The sequence below is a fragment of the Danio aesculapii genome, chromosome 24 (assembly GCF_903798145.1).
Source record: "Danio aesculapii chromosome 24, fDanAes4.1, whole genome shotgun sequence".
NCBI lineage: Eukaryota > Metazoa > Chordata > Actinopteri > Cypriniformes > Danionidae > Danio > Danio aesculapii.
Window position 1 is genome coordinate 9,957,427 of NC_079458.1, and position 22,419 is coordinate 9,979,845.

The 22,419-nt window shown below is 34.6% G+C and overlaps 1 protein-coding gene across 3 annotated transcripts; it reads left to right on the plus strand.

The window, feature by feature from the left end:
• Positions 1-420: 420 nt before the first annotated feature.
• Positions 421-9,006, plus strand: dtx3la (deltex E3 ubiquitin ligase 3L a). 3 transcript variants are annotated; one of them, XM_056450627.1, is made up of 5 exons: positions 421-497; positions 589-676; positions 4,866-5,038; positions 6,663-6,874; positions 8,410-9,006. In XM_056450627.1, the coding sequence occupies exons 2-5, from the start codon at positions 595-597 to the stop codon at positions 8,477-8,479; spliced, it is 537 nt and encodes a 178-aa protein (XP_056306602.1). In that variant the 5' UTR covers positions 421-497; positions 589-594; the 3' UTR covers positions 8,480-9,006. The 3 variants fall into 3 exon arrangements, with proteins under 3 accessions (XP_056306602.1, XP_056306601.1, XP_056306603.1); XM_056450626.1 differs by having other exon boundaries at positions 423-497; positions 577-676; XM_056450628.1 differs by having other exon boundaries at positions 437-676; positions 4,872-5,038.
• Positions 9,007-22,419: the final 13,413 nt, after the last annotated feature.

Genomic DNA, 22,419 nt, shown 5'->3' on the forward strand with positions numbered 1-22,419 from the left:
TAGAAGTCAAGGTATTATTAATTGTTTCTAAAACCTGGATAGGTGACATGACTTTTGTCAGGTAGTGTATAGGAGAGTGTATTTGGTGATGATAGATCTACTGTACTCTGTTGTATTTAACTTGTAAAAACCAAATAAATGTTCAAAAAATAAAATATGTTATGTTTGTTTGATGTATGCAAATTAGCACATATTGATTAAAGAATGCCTATTTTGCACATATAAGTAAAAAACAAAAAATATTTCACTCTTAATGTAATCAATCAGCTGGAAAAGTAGGCTGAAAACATTTTTAAAAAATCACAATGAAAGTATCTTGAATTGTCATGCAAGAAAAAAAAAATAGTTTTAAACCCCTCCCGTCTTCAATCATCCGTCTCATCCAGAACAGGTTTAACTACACCTGACTGCACTTCCTGATTTTTTTTAAGTGAGTTAAGAGGAAGATTCAGTGCAGATTCTAAAACAGACAAGAGGGACAAAGTAAAAGACAGCTGGTGAGTACACTAGACTGCTGTATAAAGTGCACTGTATATTGTGTCGTCTCTTTCTGTGTGCTGTTTTAATGATCTGCAGGCCTGTTATTAGCTCACTATGGGAGCTTCACAGAGCAAAGATAAGATGCACTGCACCAGATACCTGAATGGAAAAGGTCCTCCGCCGCTGGCTGATACAGGTGAGAGTCTGAGCACTTTCTGATCTACAAACTGAAACAAAAACATAGGAAGATTTACTAGAAAATACATACATTACATTATACATTTCCATAAAATTAGTGCTTGTATGATTTGTCACACTGGATAATATTAATATACAGTTGAAGGCAAAATGATTAGCCCTCAAGTGAGGTGTATAAATGTATTTAAAATATTTCCTAAATGCTGTTTAATGTTTTTTAACAGATTCAGATTCAATAATTAATTTAACTAATTTCTTTTACTTTACCATGATGACAGTATATAATATTTTACATGTTGTTTTGCAAGATACTAGTATTCATCTTAAATATTCAATTTAAAGGCTTAACTGGGTTAATTAGATTATTAGGCAAGCCAATGGGCAAATTAAGGGGGCTACTAATAATATTGACCTTCATTTATATTACATTTCTTTTCTAACTTAATTAAAAATGAGCTGTTTTAATAGCTGTTTATTTTAAGTTAATATGACTTAATTTGAAAATATATTATTAAGTGTGATTTTGTTTTTGTACAGACTGTGAACTGACACTGCTTACTTATATACTTATATTTTTAATATTAAATTAATTGAAAAATACAGTTCAAGCACTGAAAAAAGTATCGGAATATAACATTTAGTTTGTAATGCAACAACATTCATACATATTGATTGACTTAAAGGGCACCTCTTATGCAAAAAAAAATAAAATACTTTTATAAGGGGATTAAACACCGTTGTGAGGCAAAATTCTGTGAATATAACCAGCTTCTAATGATGAAAGTTCATTAATTAAATTTTTTATAAATCACACTTCATAAAACCCATCTGTAGAAAGACTTTGATTGACATAATTCCTTTGTACATGTCATCAGAGGTGGAAAGCCCAACCCATTAGTGACAATCTCTCCCTCATTAGCATAGGTGATTAGTCTTGTTTTGGACTGCCATAAAATTTGGCCTCATTTGAAAAGAGCACAATCTTATTTGCATTTAAAGCGACAGTCACCCAGTGGCGCCCCCAGAAAATTTTCTTAGGGGTTGCCAGAAGAGGCCACACCAAACCTTGGGGTGGCACACACACACAAAATTAATTCAGTGTAATGCTATATTTTTGTTTCTGGTAAATGAAACAATGTGGTTTTAATTCATTTGATTAATTACTCCAGAAATAATCCAATTTATTCCTTGCTAATATATATATATATATATATATATATATATATATATATATATATATATATATATATATATATATATATCTCACATACTTTTATTGTACAGCACACAGTATATGCCATGTCTAAAATGAATGAAGATTAATGAGTGAATTAATAAAACAAACAAATACAACTGTAACACACACTAATTGTATACACCAAGGTTATAATAGTTTTGGATTTTTAATAAGTTTTAGGTTTTATTTCGTTTTGACTTTTTTGTTTTCAAATTCAGTTAGTTTTAATTAGTTTTTAGAGGCAGAGTTACTACTTTTTGTTAGTTTTTTATTATTTAGTTTTTATAAGTTTATTAGTTTGTTTTTTTTCTAAATAAGGATATTTGTTAGGTGCAAGATTTAAAATCATCAGAATAAATATTGTATAATAAAAACTCAAGCATACATTTTTGAAACCTGCATTCAGAGGACACATGACCACTATCATCTACACATCCTCAAATTCAAATACAACTGCCCACAAGATTGCAGGCCTAAGTAAAATATGTGTGCAAATCTGCTTCTGATGTTAGATACACGGTAGTGACGGGAAGTTTAGATCTTTAACGCAGATGTTTGGGCTCAACATACCGTTCAACAGTCAGTTAAAACATCACCATGATCTGAAAAATGTCTTACAGTAAAGTTTTGCAACCCAACTGGAGCATGATTCACTTATTTAAATTCCATTAGGACTTTCTTTTATAAAATAAACTTACGTTTTTTTTTCACCAGATCCTCTCATTTAAACCATCGGTTTACCCGCGGTGCAGTTGTTCAGGTTTAGTTCAGTCACAGCAGGCTGTCATGTACTGTTTGTGTTTGGTTCACTGAATCACTCGAGCGCAGTTATCGTTTCACCCAAATTCACCGCTTCTCAAATTTGATCTCAGTGTAACGTTACTGTTCTAATAACTGAATAAGAGTATATATTGGATTATTTAGAGTCAGACGGGGGTTTGTCTAGTTTGTGTTTGTGTATTAGAGTGCTTCCTGAAGACGCGAATCGTTTCAAATGATTCAGTTCGATTTGGTGAACTAGTTCAACCGGTTCACTTAAGATCTGGTTTAAAAGATTCGTTCGCGATCGCGATACAGAAATAAAACCCATTATTGGGCACAAACGTGTTAAAGTACTAGTTTTAAGTCTCTGTATTTAATGCTGTCATCGTGTTGCTGTCATGTCCACTCGTTGTTTTTGTCGCGAGAGCAACAGCGAGGATGACTGGAGGAGAACCGGCTCGATCTGGCCAATGGCAGCAGAACTACTGTAGTACGTGTACAGACACCTGCCCGCGCAAAGTAAATAGATTCACTTCTAAAATGCTTACAGTAAGATCATGTATTAAATACATTGACAAAGACGAAAACGAAGAAGGTTTTTCAAGGTTGATTGAGATGTCGTGTAATAAATTCCTAGTTATATGCAACATTTTCTTTTACAAAAACTTGGCTGTTCACTTTATATTTGGAATAAACATTTTCTTTGTGTCTGATGTATACAAGTTAGGTCATGTTAATTCAATAATGTCCCATTTGCACATTTAAGCATAACAAAAAACTTAGAAAACTAACAGAAAACTACACTGTGAAACCCAAAAACTTAAGGTAACTCAAACCATTTGAGGAAACCGATTGCAACAAACTATTTAAGTTTAAAATCTAATCCTAATGAGAACTGTCAACTTAATCCATTTAAGTACACGAAGCAATTTGAGCACAGAGATACCCAATAAATGAAGAGAACTCAAATCAACTGAGTACTGCAAAACCCAACAAGTTAAGGTAACTCAAACCGTTTGAGGAAACAGATTGCTACAAACCATTTGAGTTAAAAAAAACTACTCCGTTTAATTTGAAGTAATGATGTATTTAATTAACCCATTACCTTCGCTGAGTTTAAAACTCCTTTCAAATGAGTAGAATTAACTTTCAGTAAATTGTAAAACTCAACTTTATCAAATGAAATGAGTGTAGTTAACTCAGTGTAGAAAACTGGTAATGCAAAAAATCTTTCAAACTCTCATCTGGGAATGTTTGGCGGAAAAGTTTCGTTTCAATCAACCCAGATAAGAGTTGTTTTTTTTCATGTGTAAATAAGCCTGAAAAACAGTTTACTCTGGTTTCATTCAAGTTTTAAAACAACTGTTTTCTCACTCTAATTTTGTATTCAAATGAATATTGTGCAAAATATTTAGATATAATTTTCCGGATTTTCTAAAATCAGGGTTTCTGCAGGTTTCATCAAATCAAGTTTAAGAATTTTTAAAACCATAAAGAATAAAACTTTAGACTTATACAGGGTTAAGAATTTTTTTCTAATGGATCGGTTTTATAACAAGGATATGTGTAATTGTTTTTAGGGCTTTCTTTTTTCTTGATTAGGAAATTTAATTTGGCGATTTTGCTGTAAAAATGTCTAACAGCTGTTGTGAGTTGTATCTCTTTGCAATATAAAAAACGTATATGTAAAAATTAAGATTTTATTGAGATTTATTGTTGGTCATTGGCTCAATTGGGTAGCTTTACTTGGGCAAAGCAAAATTAAAACTTGTTTAAAATGATTTAGCACCCACGACACAATGTTTTTTTAAGGCCTAAAATTGAGTTGTTGTTTTTTTTATTTAAGAGATTTTAAGACTTTTTTTAAGATCCAGTGGAAACCCTGAAACTTTTTATTCCACAAAAAAAGTGTTTTATTTTCTTTGGCCGTTTGCTGAATTAAATAGATTATGCATGTCTGATATGTGCCAATTAGCGCATATTAATTAAACAATGCCTATTTTTTACTCCATCAACTGGTATGGTGAAAATGTTTAATTATTTTTTTGTCATCTTCACCTGAAGTGTCTTGCATTAAGTGTGCATTCAGTTATGCAATAAAAATAACAACTGTCTGCAAATAGATGTAACATCAGCTTTTTCCTGGAAGTAACTTGATATTCCTGATTGTTGATTATATATTTGCTAGTTGCAGCAGATATCCAAGGACCAAACAACCACACAAAAAAATCGTTGATTAAGCAGGGCAGTCAGCCGGATGGAGGGAAGCTGGAGTGGGGGATTGAGAGGCGCAGTTTACCTGGTTATCCTGATGATGACACCCTTAAGATCATCTTTCACTTTGAGGACGGCATTCAGTCGGTGAGATCATGGTGATGTTAGTGATTCAGTATCAGGGTGAATCGACACACCTGTAAATGTAAGTAAAGCATCTCAGTCATCCACGGAGGAATCCTGTCTGGCCGGTTCCTCGGAGCAGACACTGATGGACGTGACACGTCGTGTGTGTGTACACGTTTGTGCAGTTCATTTTAAAGTGTTTATAAAGCGCTCTGTCTGACAGAGTGTTTATTTAAATCAAATCAGATTAGAGATATTTTTACAAGTGTAAATGAAACCAGAAACCTGAAAAACTGCTTTACTCTGGTTTCATCAAAGCTTTACTTTCGCTTTAGATTTAGATAGTATTTAATGCATTTTAATTGTAGATTTGTATAACGTGAAATTAAGGGGCAATCATTTTTTTAAATTGATTAAATATACAGTTGAAGTCAGAATTATTGGCCCTCCTGTTTATGTTTACCCCCAATTTTTGTTTAACAGGATTTTTTCAACACATTTCTAAACATAATAGTTTAATAACTCATTTCTAATAACTGATTTTTTTAATCTTTGCCAGGATGACAGTAAATAATATTAGACTAGATATTTTTAAGACATTTCTATACACCTCAAAGTGACATTTAAAGGCTTAACTAAGTTAATTAGGTTAACTAGGCAGGTTAGGGTAATTAGGCAAGTTATTGTATAATGATGGTTTGTTCTGTAGATTATCGAAAAAAATATTGCGAAATATGAGCGAAAATTCATGAGAAACAAAAAATGTTTAAAATTGTTGAAATTTTGTAGTTTGCTAATTTTTTTTCAAACTTTTTATTTTATATTATTTTTATTTAAATGTATTATCTTATTATTTCTAAAGATGTTCTGTGATTTAAAATATTATTTTAATAAATATATATGTTTAATAAATATATGTTTTGTTTAAATGCACCAAAATGGATACAGATACAAATCTTTAAAATGGAGTGTACTCAATTATGCTGAGCACTGTATGTCCCTTTCTCACATGCACTCTATATGACAATATATTTTTTTTAAATTTGCAAGAAGTTTTATCAGACATTTAAGGAATAATATTAATATAATTTTTATATAATATTTATATATAATAGAATGAAATTAATATTAAGATTTTACTCAAACTCATGTCTAATAAATCAAGTAAATGTAAAGAACCGAAGAGTGGTCTCTTAATCTTTCTAAAAAGCATGAGGTCTTAAATCACATATTTATCCCTAACTACTCTGGAAGGGCATCCATTGCATAAAACATTGAATTGATGGCTCATTCCACTGTGGCAACCCCTGATAAATCAGAAACTAAGCCAAAGGATAGTGAGTGAGAGTGAAGTGATTATGCCATCTTCTGACAGTGAATGCGGTTGTATATTGTACTATTCGGTACTTTCGTCCTTTATTTCACTAATTTGGCAACGGTTAAATGTTATATGGGAAATGGTTTGAATTTTTGTTTAATTAAAATAAAAAAACATTAGCGTTCCATTAGGGAAGACATTAAACTCATACACTGCACGATTGAGTGTACAAATGCATATTATAAATGCATAGTGTGTAAATTGGGACACAACTCTATATTTCTGCATGTAAAGAGTTTCTTAACTTCAGTGTGTGTGTCTCTCCAGGATCGTCATCCTCATCCGGGTCACAGTTTCAGGGGCTCAGACACAGTGGTGTACCTTCCTCAGAACAGCTCAGGGACAAAGACCCTCCGTCTGCTGGAAAAGGCCTTCCAACACAAACTGCTGTTCACAGTGGCAGCAGACGGTAATGGAGAATACATAGTGACGTCTGCAGACATCCCTCTCAAGACCTGCGACAGCGGCGGACCGGCCAGGTGCAGTATCATTAGATTAGATTATATTAAACTTCATTGTCATTAAACATGCACAATGCAACAACAAAACAAAAAAATAATGCAAAATGCTAAATTATTCCCCCTCCTGTGAATTTCATTTTCAAATATTTCCCAAATGATGTTTAGGAGAGCAAGGAATTTTTCACAATATTGTTTTATTTCGCCTAGAATAAAAGCAGTTTTTAATTGATTTGAAATCATTTTAAGGTCAACATTATTAGCTACCTTAAGAAATATTTTTTCAGATTGTCTACAGAACAAATCATCATTGCTTGCCTAACTACACTAACTTGCCTAATTAACCTAGTTAAGCCTTTAAATGTCACTTTAAGCTGAATACTAGTATCTATAAAATATCTAGAAAGTATGAATGGAAGTCTATGGGAGGAAAAGCCCAGTGTGACCGCAGCTTCAAGCTGCGGTCACACTTGGCTTTTCCTCCCATAGACTTCCATTTATACGCACACGAATGCGTCAGACCGGAAACGCAGGGTCATGCGTTAAGTTTCGCATGTCGCTGCGGTGCAAAGTTCAAGCTTGGTGAACTCTGTCCTGCGAATCGCATTACTTGACTGCGTGAGACCAATCAAGGATCAAAACAGGACCTCTCTGGACAGAAATTTAAAACATGGAGCAAATCACTGGCTTTTTTAATGTCTAATAAGCTTGTTTAATCCCGCCCCTTTTCGCAGTGCCGTACGAAAGAATTTTGCACACAAAGCCCAGTGTGACTGTAGCTTCAAGCTGCGGTCACACTGGGCTTTGTGTGTGCAAAATTCTGTCGTACGGCGCTGCGAAAAGGGGCGGGATTAAACAAAATAATTAGACATTTAAAAAAAGCCAGCGATTGCTCCATATTTAATTTCTGTCCAGAGAGGTCATGTTTTGATCCTCAATTGGTCTCACGCTGTCAAGTAATGCGATTCGCAGGACAGAGTTCACCAAGCTTGAACTTTCCACCGCAGCGAGCTGCGAAACTTAACGCATGACCCTGCGTTTCCGGTCTGACGCATTCGCGTGCGTATGAATGGAAGTCTATGGGAGGAAAAGTCCAGAGTGACCGCAGCTTCACTCTTGCTTACTAATGATTGCAGATGGGAGACCAGCTGCGATCAATCATATCACGTGCTTCTCTCAAATTAATTTGTGAAACTTCACCTATTTAAAAAAGTTATAACTATATAAAAAATTAAGAGCAAATTGTCCATTTCTTGCTATTGATGTTCAACTTTATATGTTGATTTAATGAATTAATTGTGTTTTATTGTGTGTAAAATACTTGCATAATTGCATGATCTTGGTTTAAAAAACCATAAAAAAACAATAATATAATAAAAAGCAATATAAATATAATTAAATACAATGTAAATAATTTCATTTTATCTTAAACAATTCTATTGACCAATAAAAGAATTAGGTCATATTTGGAGAACACTATTTTTTTTGTTTTCTCTGTACATTTACTATTGAGCTTCATATTAATCAAGTGGTTTTTCCATTTTGAATTGTTTCAGTTTGGGTTATCCAGATCCTAATTACTTGAAAACAGTGAGGAAAAGTCTGGCTGTGAAAGGCATCAAATGAGGCCCAATGGACTACTGAAACTAAAACTGCTGATCCTCATGACTCCGAATAAATCTGGATATGAATGTGTCATGATTATAGAGTTTCACATTTACAGTCCAACTTGCAGCATGTGGTTGAGTCTGATCATCTGACAGTATCTGAGGAGCTTAACATGCAAACACAGAAGATGAGTTTACATGTACGGTGCATCTAAAGACTCATGAGATGTTGATTTTCTATGAAACAGACTAACAACATGAAGAAAGACAGTATTATATACAACGCTATAGCCACTGTATTGCATTAAATATTTTTAAAATAGATGTAAAATAATAAAAAATGATAATTAACAGTGTTTTGTATTTAAATGTACATTATTAATGAATGTAATTTGTTTTTAGTTTTCATATTTCTCATTTATTTTAACTATACACAAGAGAAAAAAGTAACATCTACTTTCACTTGTTTTATTTAAATCTATAAAGATTGTTTCATCACAGAATCAAACTAAATACATAATATATACCAATAAAACTGAACAAGTATTTCTTTTGTATTATTATTATTCATTTTTCAGTGTTTATGAATAATTGTTGCGAATTGGCAGTAATTGGTACATTTCTGATATAGATATATATAAATCAATTATTAGAAATGAGTTATTAAAACTTATGTTTAAAAATGTGTTGAAAAAAAAATCTCTGTTAAACAGAAATTGGGGGAAAAAATAAAGGGGGCAAATAATTCAGGGGGTTTAATATTTCTGATTGTAACACTCTCTCTCTCTCCCTACATATATACATATATATATATATATATACACACACACACACACATAACAATTCTGTCTGGTTCTCGAATCTGATTCGAGCCATGCAAGATTCTGCAATAACAACACTCATACAGCCTCTTCACCCTTATGTGTTACTCCACCCACATGACAAGCATAGGAATAAACTCACTACAGTTTGACAAATGTTGCTGCTGTTGGACAACATAATGTACTTTTGAGGATTTTGAGGAATGTAGTTGTTTAGATTTTAACTATGCAATTTATTTATAACGATAGTGCCTACTTAAATTATTTATAATGTCGTAGATTCAACATGCTGGCGGACATTATCCTGTCACTGACTACCTTTACATGGATATCAGTAATCAAATTATTTGCTTTAATCTAATTAAGACAATAATAAGATTAAGGTGTTTATATGAGTTGCTTTTTGAGTTTTACTTTCAGAATCCCGTTTTACATGTTATAGCACATAATTCGTGATCACCGCGCTATCTGCATTTCCTCTTGAGTTTCATGTAATTTCGGGTGTTTAATTTTTTAATTTGTCGACTTCAACTGCAGTTTGGCACTTTTACTTTCATTCACAAACATTTCATGCACACCCTCCGTGACAAACGAGATATTGGATGCAACTATGAACATTTCACGATGCAGGTGTCTGTGGTCTGCACTGACTGGGTGGGTGCAAAGAGTATCTAACAGCCCTGTGTGTGTGTGTGTGTGTGTGTGTGTTTGTGTTGACAATCCTGTCGCAAAACGCGGTGAAAAGTCCAACATAACGTTAATAGTTCGATTAAGGTGTTTACATGTCTGTACTGCACTACAACAATGCGACTAAAATCGGCATACTCCACATGTCTTAATTCGATTTATCTTTAGTTCGATTATGACCTTAATCTGATTAAATTAATAAAAAAATCGCTGTTTACATGGTTAACTCTTAATCAGAGTATTGTCTTAATTGCATTAAAATCGAATTATTGGAGTCCATGTAAATGTAGTCACTAAGCAGAGCAAAGACGGTTACGCCACAGATGGCGATAGAGACAGCAAAATAAGTCCTTATGGGAAGAAAAACTCAGTGTTTCCTTTTCATATATTAAACTACAGCTGATCAAATCATTATAAAACAGGTGTCATTCTAAGTCGATCTCTCTCTTTTGTATGTTGCTGTATTTATACCATAGAAATCTGGTAGTGTTTGCTTTGTCTTTTTCAGGGGTTAAATATTGTATTCTCCCAATTGCAATAGAGTAATACTGTGAAATCTCTGTAGACTGATTTCATGCCTTTCAGCCTGTTTTGTCTTCACTTTAGACATTACGCTAGAGAATCATTCAAAAACTAGCTTTAAAGTGACGTGTTTTTAAGCAACGGTTTCTGCTGTTTTGATCGTCAGCTGCAGATATGAATGAATGGCGGAAGGATTTATTTATGTATTATTTATGTATATTTGATACATAAATACAAATTAAATTATATGTAAATAAGTTATTTATATTTTTAAATATGAAATAAATGTGATTTTTAAATATTTTATCATTCATTTTCTTTTTAGGAACCCACGCAAACACGGGAAAAACAAGCAAACTCCACACAAAAACGCCAACTGTATATATATATATATATATATATATATATATATATATAATAACATAAGTTTTTATGTCGTTTTAGTAATTTTATGAACCTTCTGTTATTTTTTATTTTTTATTTGCTATTGTTTTCAGTTTTTTTATCAGTGTTTTTTTAGTTAATTCGTATTTCAGTTGTAGTCATTTTAGTACTTCAACGTTCCCATATTTGACATGTTTATCTGAGGATCATTTTGTTACAAATTCAAATATTAGAACTCATTACATCTAATATTTATATTCAATTTCAATTAAAAAAAATAAAACATATTGTTTAGTTCACAACAACAATAATCCTCATGCATCTTTACATTAATCTGACTCAAAAGCTGAATGTTAACTTCAGAAGATACAGAGAGATTGAGCATTAGATCAGTCAGCGAGCGTCTCGTCCTCTCCGCCAGGTGAAGTCAACTCATCCTCTGCAATATTTCCACTGCCGGGTGTGAACTTTGCCAGGCTGACGGCGGCCCTCTGTTCTCCTCAAACTGAATTACACAGCAGGCTTCATACTCACAATAAAGCGTAATCGCATTGGCAGGCCCCATTAGAGCGGCTCCGTCGTCTCCAGAGGCCTTCTTAAAGCACTTTCTCCTGGACGCTCCTTCAGGATCCATCCGTCCCGACTGTCAGCCTCCTCCGGCTCCTGACAGATATCAAATCTGCTCCAGCCCCGTCCTGCTTCAATACAGCCTCTGTCTGTGTGTTCACGACCTGGAGGAGACACAGACCTGCCGGAGAACAACTGCACTGATAGAGGCTTTCTTTTCGGTTCAATTCTAGTAGCTTTAGCATGACAGAAGCAGAAGTACTGTTTGTGCTGGCAAATCAGAATAGAATATAAACCAGCATAAAAAAAAAAAAAAAAACACACGCAGGCACATAGACACAGGTTGGTTTTTGTGATTTATTAAGACTCTAATACTAAGTTTTTTGGGGACAACTTAATTGGTTTATGTTTGATCCACTTAATAATTAAGTTAACTTAATTGGTTTGTGTTGGGACAACATGAAAGAATTGTATAGAACCCAGCTTTTTTTTCAGTGTAGGTGTAATGTATATTATAGTGTAAAACCTGCTTATTATATAGCCTTACCCTGCCCCTAACCCAACCCTCACTGAAACCTGTGATGATAATTCAGAACACTCAAAATATTATATTTGCTGTTAGTTCAAACTACTTAAAATGAGCTTAAACATCAAAATTCTTGAGTTTTTAGGGGACAAATTAATTGTTTCATGTTCAATCCACTTAAATTTGTGAAAACAGCTAAGTTAACCTAATTCATTCATGTTGTTCCAACATACATTGTTGGTGTGGAACCCAGCAGTGAATTTGAAAAAACCAATTAAGAATGATTTTAAACAGTTTTGCATTACAAGGACATGTATTACAATGTTGAAGTGGTTTATAAGGACATGCCCTATAAGCCCTAATTGTTTTTTTTTCTCTGGGTTAATGTTCAGGGGCTTCGCTAGACCCAATTTACTGGGGCACGGGCCAGTGTAACAGCCTTTTTTTTGTTTTGCAAGTCAACAAAACTAAAGTTTAAACAATATGACGGTGATCTTACTAAGCATGCCTCCTGATAGATTTTTTTTGTATGAGGCAAAAAGGAGGGATGAGGAGTCAGGGAGTTAAGACTTAATAAACCTAATTATCTGCCATGTGTCTAAGACAACAGATAATTCTATAACACATCTTTTTTTGTATTTTATTGAATTGTCTATAGAATTTCATTCGAATGAAATTAATATTTATGCAAAAGATTTCTTAAATAATCTTAGCATATCACTCAAGTTGTCTTAACATTGTTTTCCAGTTACATTTAAGATTATTTAGAATAATAATTGTACAATAACAAGAATACTTTTATTTACTGTATAATAAATATTTATTTTAAAAAAAGCTTTATAGTGTGTGTATATATATATATATATATTTATATATATATATATATATATATATATATATATATATATATATATATATATATATATATATATATACACACACATTTTTTGAAGGGGGGGGGGGGGTTGTGCCCCAGTAGAGCTTTATGTCTAGCAACGCCCCTGTTTATGTTACAAAATATAAAGGTGCAAATGGAACCAATCATATAATTTGTCAAATATGCCAAAAGGATAAAACCTGTTTCATGTTAAAAGAAGAGATAAGTAAAAGAAGAAATAAGTTTAAGTAATAGACGAATGATGTATGTGGTAATGGGGTGGGAAAATAATAAGCTTGTGCTTATCCCACTCCATTTTCCACCATGTTGAAATGTATTTTTTGTTAATAATATTTTATGTATGATATTTTGTTTGAAAATAAATAAATCAAATCAAATCAAAAATTATGTCATTTCCATATATACATACAAAATGTTTGTCCTCATAAATCACATGAACAAGCACATGCACACACTATGTAAAAAAATCTTGCTGTTTTGAATTGAGTTGAATCAAATAAACTTTTCTAGTAATCTCAACTTACATTTATCAAACTGACTAAAAATATTAAGCTCTTTTCATAAATTCAAAAAAATAGTTAAAATCTGTGTAACTTATTAAAATAAGTTAAAGCATCATATAAACATTTGCTGTCATGACTTTTGACATACACACTGCATTATAATATTACCATATTTAAAACATTTTATAGACTTTAAATTAATTGAAAATGTTTTGTTGCCATCATGTTACAATTGTAAGTTGGTTATTTTAGTTTCAGTTAGATTTTTAAAGTTATTGTTAGCTTTTGATTATTTATATATTATTGATTGTTATTTTATTTATATTGGTAAGCTAGTTTTATTTTTTCCCTGCTTTTAATTTATTTTACTTTCTGCTTGTTTTTATTTAAAACTTGTAGTAATTCTTCTCTGTTGTGTTTTGTTATAAATATTAGTTATATGTATAAGTTTTGTTAATTTTATTTATTTTATTGTGTTCTGTTAGTAAATCAGGTTAAACTAAATGGAAATAAAAAAGCAACAAGTTAAATAAATAAATAAATACAACTTAATTTATCAAGTGAAATAAATAAATAAATAATATATATATAATAATAAATATATATACAGTTGAAGTCAGAATTATTAGCCCCCCTTTGATTTTTTTTTTCTTTTTTAAATATTTCCCAAACGATGTTTAACAGAGCAAGGTAAGTTTTACAGTATGTTATTTATTATTCAGCTAGAATAAAAGCAGCTTTTAATTTTTTAAAAAAACATTTTAAGGTTAAACCCTTTAGCTCCTTTAAGCTACAGTATATATATATTTTTCTGATAGTCTACAGAACAAACCACTGTTATACAATAACTTGCCTAAAAAACCTAACCTGCCTAGTTAACCTAATTAACCTTGTTAAGCCTGTAAATGTCACTTTAAGCTGTATAAAAGTGTCTTGAAAAATCTCTAGTAAAATATTATTTACTGTCATCATGGTAAAGATAAAATAAATTAGAAATGAGTTATTAAAACTATTATGTTTAGAAATGTGTTGAAAAAATCTTTTCTCTGTTAAACAGAAATTGGGGAAAAAATAAACAGGGGGGCTAATAATCCTGACTTCAACTGTATTTACTTAATTTCAAGTAGCTGAAATGCTTTTATGTTTAATCACCAATAATAACCCTGTAGCATATCATCGACATACTACTTTTGTGTTAATTTTCACAGCAATTCCAAAGACCAATTTTTGGTTCCTTAAAAAACTTTTAACACACATTTCTCAAAACCACCATCACTGTGTAAATGTATCGATAAAAGTTTGATGGATTTGAAAGGCTCAACTAGGAGTACTAACAAAGAACTTTAGAAGATTAATTAAACATTATAATGGTGGCTCAGTGGTTAGCACTGTTGCCTCACAGCAAGAGGGTCGCTGGTTCAAGTCCAGGTAGGATCAGTTGGCATTTCTGTGTGGAGTTTGCATGTTCTTCTCATGTTGGTGTCGGTTTCCTCCGGGTGCTCCGGTTTCCCCACAGTCCAAAGACATATGCTATAGGTGAATTAAATAAACTAAATTGGCTGTAGTATATGTGTGTGAATGAGTGTGTATTAATGTTTCCCAGAACTGGGTTGCAGCTGGAAGGGCATCCACTGTGTGAAAACATATGCTGGATAAGTTGGCGGTTCATTCCACTGTAAATAAAGGGTCTAAGCCGAAGGAAAATGAATGAATGAATAAACATTATAATTGAACATATTTAATTGAGGATCAGGAGGTGTACTAGAACATTTACTTAATTTTCACTCAATTAATAATCTCTGAATATTCGGTTTATTATCCAATACTAACTTACTGACCTCAATTATACAGAAAAAAACAGCCTCCTAATTCTGCAAAGATTAGTTGAACATGTTCAGAAATCATCAGTGTTGTGCATGTTTTCCCCACTGGAGGGCTGAACGCTGGTCTGCATGTGTGTGTGATGAATGAGCTGAAGGTGTGTTTTCATTAGGCTCTTTAATTTGGAGCACAATTAGACTTCATCCTCTTTCAGAAGACAAAGCAGATTCCAAAGTTGTTAATTAAAAGGCAGAGTCGAGGACACTGAAGATGGATGTGAACGCAAGGAATCCTTGTAACAACAACACTGCGCTCTAAAGTCAATTCATCCTGGTCTAACTAGCTCCTCATCAAAAACTAGTTAGTAATCACTACCTAGTCTTCTTTGTGCTCTGTTCATTTGGTCTCCTTTCCTACTCATTTTGTCATCTCTCATTGTTTCCTGTCATCTCATCTTCATTTTTGGTCTTGTATTTTTTCTAATCTCATTTCTTTTGTGCTTTATTCTCTTCTTGTATCCTCTTGGCTCTTTCTATTTTCTAATTTCTGCACTCAGTTTCCCTTTTCTCTTCTGTCAGGTAATTGTGACTTTTTTATCTTGCAATTTAGACCTTAGAAACTGCTTAATTTGTAAATGAACAATTTACGGAACAAAACAAGGAAATAAAAGTTACCGTGATCGTGGTCCACCGCACAATTTCAGTTGTCCCAGAACATGATGTAATTAAACAGTGATGGCGGAAAAAAGAGCATCAAATTTCTAAATGGTCTTTGATTATTTTGTGCCATACAGTATATCATTATAGGTCAATCTTAGATAAAAACAAACAAGCAAGACACAAATCTTATGAAACATCACTATTCAGTCCATTTCAGAGTGAAAAAAAGTTAAATGACTTACGTCTAATCATCAAGAGCCCACAGTTACCTCCTCCCTCATGTTTTCTGGCTGACTTGAGATCGCTTTGCCTTTGTCTCCTGCTACTCTAATCCGGGGATGCAGTTTTATCTTCTCAAGATCTCTTTTGATCAGGCTCACTATCAGATTTGCTCAACACAGGCTCATTGTTAAAACGTAGCCCAGCGGATGTTTTTGGAGACAGCTAATTACGTAGACGGAGTTACGTATGGCTGCATTTCATTTCTTTAAACGAACGCTACGGGGCGGTGTGACGCCGTTCTTTTTCGCGCTTAGCAGCTGACCGCTTACCTCCGTATGGACGGCATTCCGGTTGCAACCAGTTTGTCTCGTAAACGTTCCACGTCCGTCGGCGGATTTGAGATGCAGAGAGGAGTTGACTACGAAGATGGGGGTTCGAGTCCGGTGAAGAGCGGTTCCAGAAAGCAGGTAAGACAAAAACAGAATCCAAAATATAAAACAAACAAGTGAATAGCAGGGTGAGGATGTGGTATAAAAAAAAAAAAAAGTCAGACGAGGGCTTTTATTTTTTTGGATTGCTTTTGAAACCTGTTGGTTGGGTTTAGGGAAGTGGTTGGGCGGGTCAATCGATAAAACTGGTTGGGTTTAGGGAAGGGGGGGGGGGGGTTACCCGATCATTTGCTCAGTCAGCCAGAAAGTCTGTCCAAAAGTGAGTCGACAGCAGCCTCTGGTGGGTTTACGTGAGAACAGCAGGCGCGAATGGCACTCGCAAGGGAAATTTGAGATCTCGAAAAGCGTACACGGCGACCTCTGGCGGATTCGCAAAAACAAAAACTGCAGAAAAGCGTGCCGTTGGGACTTATTTCGCGGCCTCCAGAAATGTCCGTGGAGGTACGTTTTCAGAATGAGCCTGGGTTGATTTGCTCATGGTTTAAAAAAAAATCAAATATGCTTTACTGCCTCTTTGCCATTTTAAAAAATACAAGTATTATTTAGGTAGGTCACTATGCCATTATTTATTTTCGCAGCTTACTTCGAGCAAAGCAATCACTAACCAACGAGAGTGATTGTAAACGTAAGAAAGATGATTGGTTGAAAATATTGTTCAGGGCCAATAGTTAAACATGACTCATGCTTTAACTTTCGCATGGAGACTACCGTCTTGCATGCATGGTACGAACACACAACCACGCAGCCTTCGCATGCACTCATTCACATTCTCTCTGGAACAGGATCTAGCAAGATATGACTCAAATTAAGCACTGCTTAAAAAAATCCCGGCTTACATCCCATGCGATTCTGTGTGTTTGCATAGTAATTCCTTGGCAATTCTGGGTTTATATCTTCAATTTAATAATACACATCTTTAATTGTGTATGGCCATATACCCAAAGCTCTCTCGTCACCACCAGAATTTGCATCTCACAGTTATGATTTTTTTTCTCCCTCATAATTGCAAAACGGAATTCTCATAATTCACAAAAAGCCTGAATTATAAGATGTAAGCTTGCATTAGCAAAACAAGAAAGTCTTTTAATGTCTTTTCGGTTTTCACTTCTTTCGTTTTTTCTCATTTCTCTGATTTGTCTCAACTGTTCATCTCAATCTTAATCTTTTCTCATCTACTCTAATTTCATCTAATACTCACTGCTTTGTACCTTGTCGTCTCGTTTTTGTCTCATCCTGTTCTCCTGGTGTCTCTTTTCATCTCCTTTCATGTCCTTTTCTTTGCTCATCGTATCCAATATCTGTTATTTTATCTTGTCTAATTTTCTTCTTTCATTTTATCTCCTTTCGTTGTTTCATCTGCCTCATAGCTTCTCATTTTGTCTTATTGTCTCTCCACTGTTATGGTACGTTATCTCTTCTTCTTTACCTTACCAGTTTTTCTCAATCTACTATCTTCTCTCATGTCTCATCTTTTCTCATCTGTTCGCTCTTTATTTTGTTATCTTTGCTCTTGTCTCATCTCGTCTCATTTTGCATCTCATTTCAGATCTTTCCTAAATCTCTCATATTCTGTCTATTAGCCTTTCGCTGTATTTCCTCTGGTCTTTTCAAATCTCTTTTCTTCTTGTCTCTACTCATATCCTTCTTCTTTCATCGGCCTCATCTCTTCTCATTTTGTCTCATGATCTTTTTTTTCCTGTGTTATGTTTCTTCATCTCTTTTTCTTTGCCTTCATTTCATCTCGTTTCTCCTTCAATTTCACCTTATATAATCTTGTCCTTGTCTCCTATCTTCTGTCTATTAGACTTTTGCTGCATCTCATCTAGTCTCTCCAAATCTTCTTGTCCCTTCATCTCTTCTTCTCCTATAAATGTCATTAATCCTTCCTCTTTCATCTGTCTCACTTCTCATTTTGTCTCATCGTATCTCCTGTGTTGTGGTTCTTCATCTCATTTTTATCTCTTTTTTCCTTCACTTTTGCTTCGTCTTAATTCATTTAATCTTGTCTTGTCTCAGTTCCTCTCCTCTCATCTTTCCTCATCTCCTATCTTCTCTCATGTCTCACTTTTCTCACCTCTGAGCCCTCTTATTTAAAAAAAAATCATTGCTCTTGTCTTGTCTCATCTCATTTAGTCTAGTTTCTCACCTCTTCTGTCTTGTAGCACATTGCTTCATCTCTTCTGGTCTTTCCAAATCTCTTTTCTTCTTGTCTCATCTTCTCCAATCTTCTAATCTCATATAATCTAATCTCACGTCCTTCTTCTTCCATCTGTCTCCTATCTTCTCATCATCCTTCCTGTGTTATGTTTCTTCATCTAATTATCTTTGTCTTCATTGCATATCTTTTCTCCTTCACCTCATTTAATCTCATCTTGTCTTCTTTTCTCTCCTCAGATTTTTCCTCATCTCCTACCTTCGGTCCATTAGTCGTTTGTTGCATCTCCTCAGTTTATTTTCTTCTCTATTCATCTCATCTCATCTTCTCCGATCGATGTCATTCATCCATCTCATATTCTTCTTCATCTGTCTCACTTCTCATTTTGTCTCATCGTCTCTCCTGTGTTGTGGTTCTTCATCTAATTTTTATCTTTTTTTTCCTTCACTTTTGCCTTGGCTCATTTCATCTCGTCTTGTCTCATTTCCTCTCCTTTGCTCTTTCCTCATCTCCTATCTTCTCTCATGTCTCATCTTTTCACCTCTGTTCCCTCTCATTAAAAAAACAAAAACAAATCATTGCTCTCGTCTTGTCTCATCTCATTTAGTCTCATTTCTCACCTCATCTCATATATAACCTCATCACTTACCTTCTGTCTTACCTACATCTCCTCTGGTCTTTCCAAATCTCTTTTCTCTTTCATTTTCATATCAACTCATTTAATTTCATCTCATTTCCTCTCCTTTGCTCTTTCCTCATCTCCTATCTTCTCTCATGTCTCATCTTTTTGTCTCTGTTAAAAAAATATCATTGCTCTCGTCTTGTCTCATCTCATTTCTCACCTCATCTCATATATAACCTCATCACTTACCTTCTGTCTTACCTACTGTACATCTCCTCTGGTCTTTCCAAATCTCTTTTCTCCTTCATTTTCATTTCAACTCATTTGATTTCATCTCATTTCCTCTCCTTTGCTCTTTTCTCATCTCCTATCTTCTCCCATGTCTCATCTTTTTGTCTCTGTTAAAAAATATCATTGCTCTCGTCTCGTCTCATCTCATTTATTCTCGTTTCTCATCTTATCTCATCTCTATCCTCATTGCTTACCTTCTGTCTTGTAGCATATTGCTTCATCTCCTCTAGTCTTTCCAATTTTTTTTCTCCTTCACTTTTGTCTTATCTCATTTCATCTGGTCTGTCTCGTTTTCTCTCCTCTGCTTTTCTTAATCTATTATCTTCTCTCATGTCTCATCTTTTCGCCTCTGCTCTCTCCCCATATCATTCGGTCTCTCCTTTTTTCCTTCATCTTTACTTTTTCCTCTGCTCTTCCCTCATCTCCTTTTTTCTCATCCATCTTAACCTCCACACCCAAAGCTGTGTTTAATATGTTATATATTAATGAAAACCCCAGGGGTCAGGCTCAGTCTTGCACACTGATAATTGCGTTGCTCCTGTGGGACACTTAACTAAATCATTTTGCAAATAACACCACAGCTGCCCATAAAAATAAAAACAGCCATTACGAAATGCACAAAAAGGTTTCAAAAGAGCTCATATCTCATCGGCGGTGACACAGGGTGTTTTTTATAACCGGCACGAGATTTCGAACGCCTATCAAAACCAAGAAAGCGTGTTTTGACGGACACGACACATCCCATTTGAGTCCGTTTTACAGTCACTATAAACCTTGGCGACAAGGGAAGTGAGAAACAATACAACGTCTCTTTCACTCCCGAGCATCCGTGCGAAAAAGGCACCTGCGGAGAGTGAATCTTCTGGAGGAAATGGTTTATGAAGTACTAAATCTCCATGTGGAGATGGATGGAGTGTTTCTAGCCCTTGTCCCTGCATGCTGATAGCACGGACCTGTCCCTTCAGGTTAGCGCTGAGATAAAATGAAGACTTGACATGTCGACGTCGGCAGGAAGGGAAAGAGAAACGGCCAATAATTCTCTGTGCAAGTATTCTTCCGATACGCACCTCTTACAGAAGTAACAATATGAATTTCTCATGATGGATACAGAGTCTAGTTGATGCTAATCGCTCAAAGACCCAACCGAAATGTGAACGGCAAGATGTGCAGACACGTCGCGGTTGGGGAGGGGAGCGTGTCTTGGTTTGATTTACGATGCTGTCGTTCGGTATCCTCTCAGGTACCTGTTGTCTTGCTTTCATAAAGCCACCAACACAAACGCATTCACTCTTTAGCCTTCCAGCTCCATTCATCAGCGCAGAAGGTCCCTGCTTGGCTCTTTTCATCTCAGACGAATGCGCCGTTCTTCTTTACATGGTCAAATCAAAGCGGTCAGAGATCAGCCCAAACGATAACCTCCAGCCTCTTTGTGCTGTAAGGTTAGTCCCGGCTGCCAAACGCAGTCACCGTGAACAGATATCTCACTTTGAAGTGAATAGAGCCTGGGTTTCAAAAGAGTCATTGATACATCCGTAAGATACTGGGGTCCACTTTGAGTCAGTGGCCTTTAGCTGGAAGAGATGGACAGATAGACGACGCTGCTCTTCACTTCTCTGTATAAGGAATCAAGAGCTTCGGGTCTGAGCGCTTCTAGGAGTCTATACTTTGACATAATGGAGAGCTTTGGTGAATTTTTTCAGCTAAAGACTGAAAAATAATGCTGTTAGTGTGCTGCTATTCATAGCATTATGAAAAGTGCATAATGTGCATGTTTGCATTTTAAAAACATAGAATTACTAATTTAATTTTGTCCTATAAAAATGAGACAAGTCTCAATGGCAAACTGGATGTTTGAATAAAATGCTTATGTTTGGCAATATAAAACTTGCTAAGTTGTTGCTGCGCAGTTGTTGAGGTGTTTTGCAAGGTTCTGGATGGCTTTTAAAGAGCATATTGTAGGTTAAAAAACTATAAAAAAAAAAAAAAAGTAGAATCGTTTGTGAAAATACTCTATAATACCATAAAACACCATATTAAAATGTTTTACGAAGTGCAAGGGAACAAATTTTAAAGAAAATGTGTCTGTTTCCGGAAAGTCAGCATTTTTTTCTAACCACCCCGGTGACGTCAGATCAGGCACTTATTTGACAGGCGCGCACTGTTTACAGTGAGGCAGAGTAGCATACAGTCCACAAGTTTCCCGTTGCTATTTTGGTTCGTGAAATGGGATAAATTCGTGAAAACGGCGAAAAATCAGTCGGAGATGCAGCTTGATGAAAACGAGAACTGTACACAGTAAGACAACTCGTTTTTCTTTTATGTTTGTCAACTTTGAAGTCAGTAAGCATGACTATTTGAGTAATTTGAAGCAACGCGATGTGTTTATGCTGAAGTAGCCTAAAACACTGCTGCTAGCTTGTATTAAGCATATTAAATATACTTTTTTAAAGCGTGTAAAAATGTAAACATATGATAAGATAGCTGGTGCCATCAGTTTGCAAATATAATAAATGTTTTGTATAGTTACAGCGTTGTGACTTTGTTTGCTCAGCTAATTCATAATTTATTGTCATGTGGTGTGTTCATAGGGCTTTGGGAGACAGTGATGCTGACCCGGAGCTGAAGGCTTTCTCTCCACGGGCCTCTCACTCAACTGTGCTTCACTTTGGCTCACAGAGTAACCTCAACTAAGGTACAGTTGATTTTATATTCGCACATTTATTTAGTGACAGCTTGTGACACACTCTCTGTATTGTTTTCCATGGTACTTTGACTATAATGACTGAAATCACACGTAAATATGACTTAAAACAACATTAGTACTATTAAACT

What these genes read in the sequence shown, in the direction of transcription:
- dtx3la (XM_056450627.1), top strand. Translation starts at nt 595, where the DNA reads ATGGGAGCTTCACAGAGCAAAGATAAGATGCACTGCACCAGATACCTG. An exon ending in TCCGCCGCTGGCTGATACAG is followed by an intron (nt 677 to 4,865) that starts GTGAGAGTCTGA and finishes TATATTTGCTAG; the next exon opens with TTGCAGCAGATATCCAAGGA. An exon ending in TTGAGGACGGCATTCAGTCG is followed by an intron (nt 5,039 to 6,662) that starts GTGAGATCATGG and finishes GTGTCTCTCCAG; the next exon opens with GATCGTCATCCTCATCCGGG.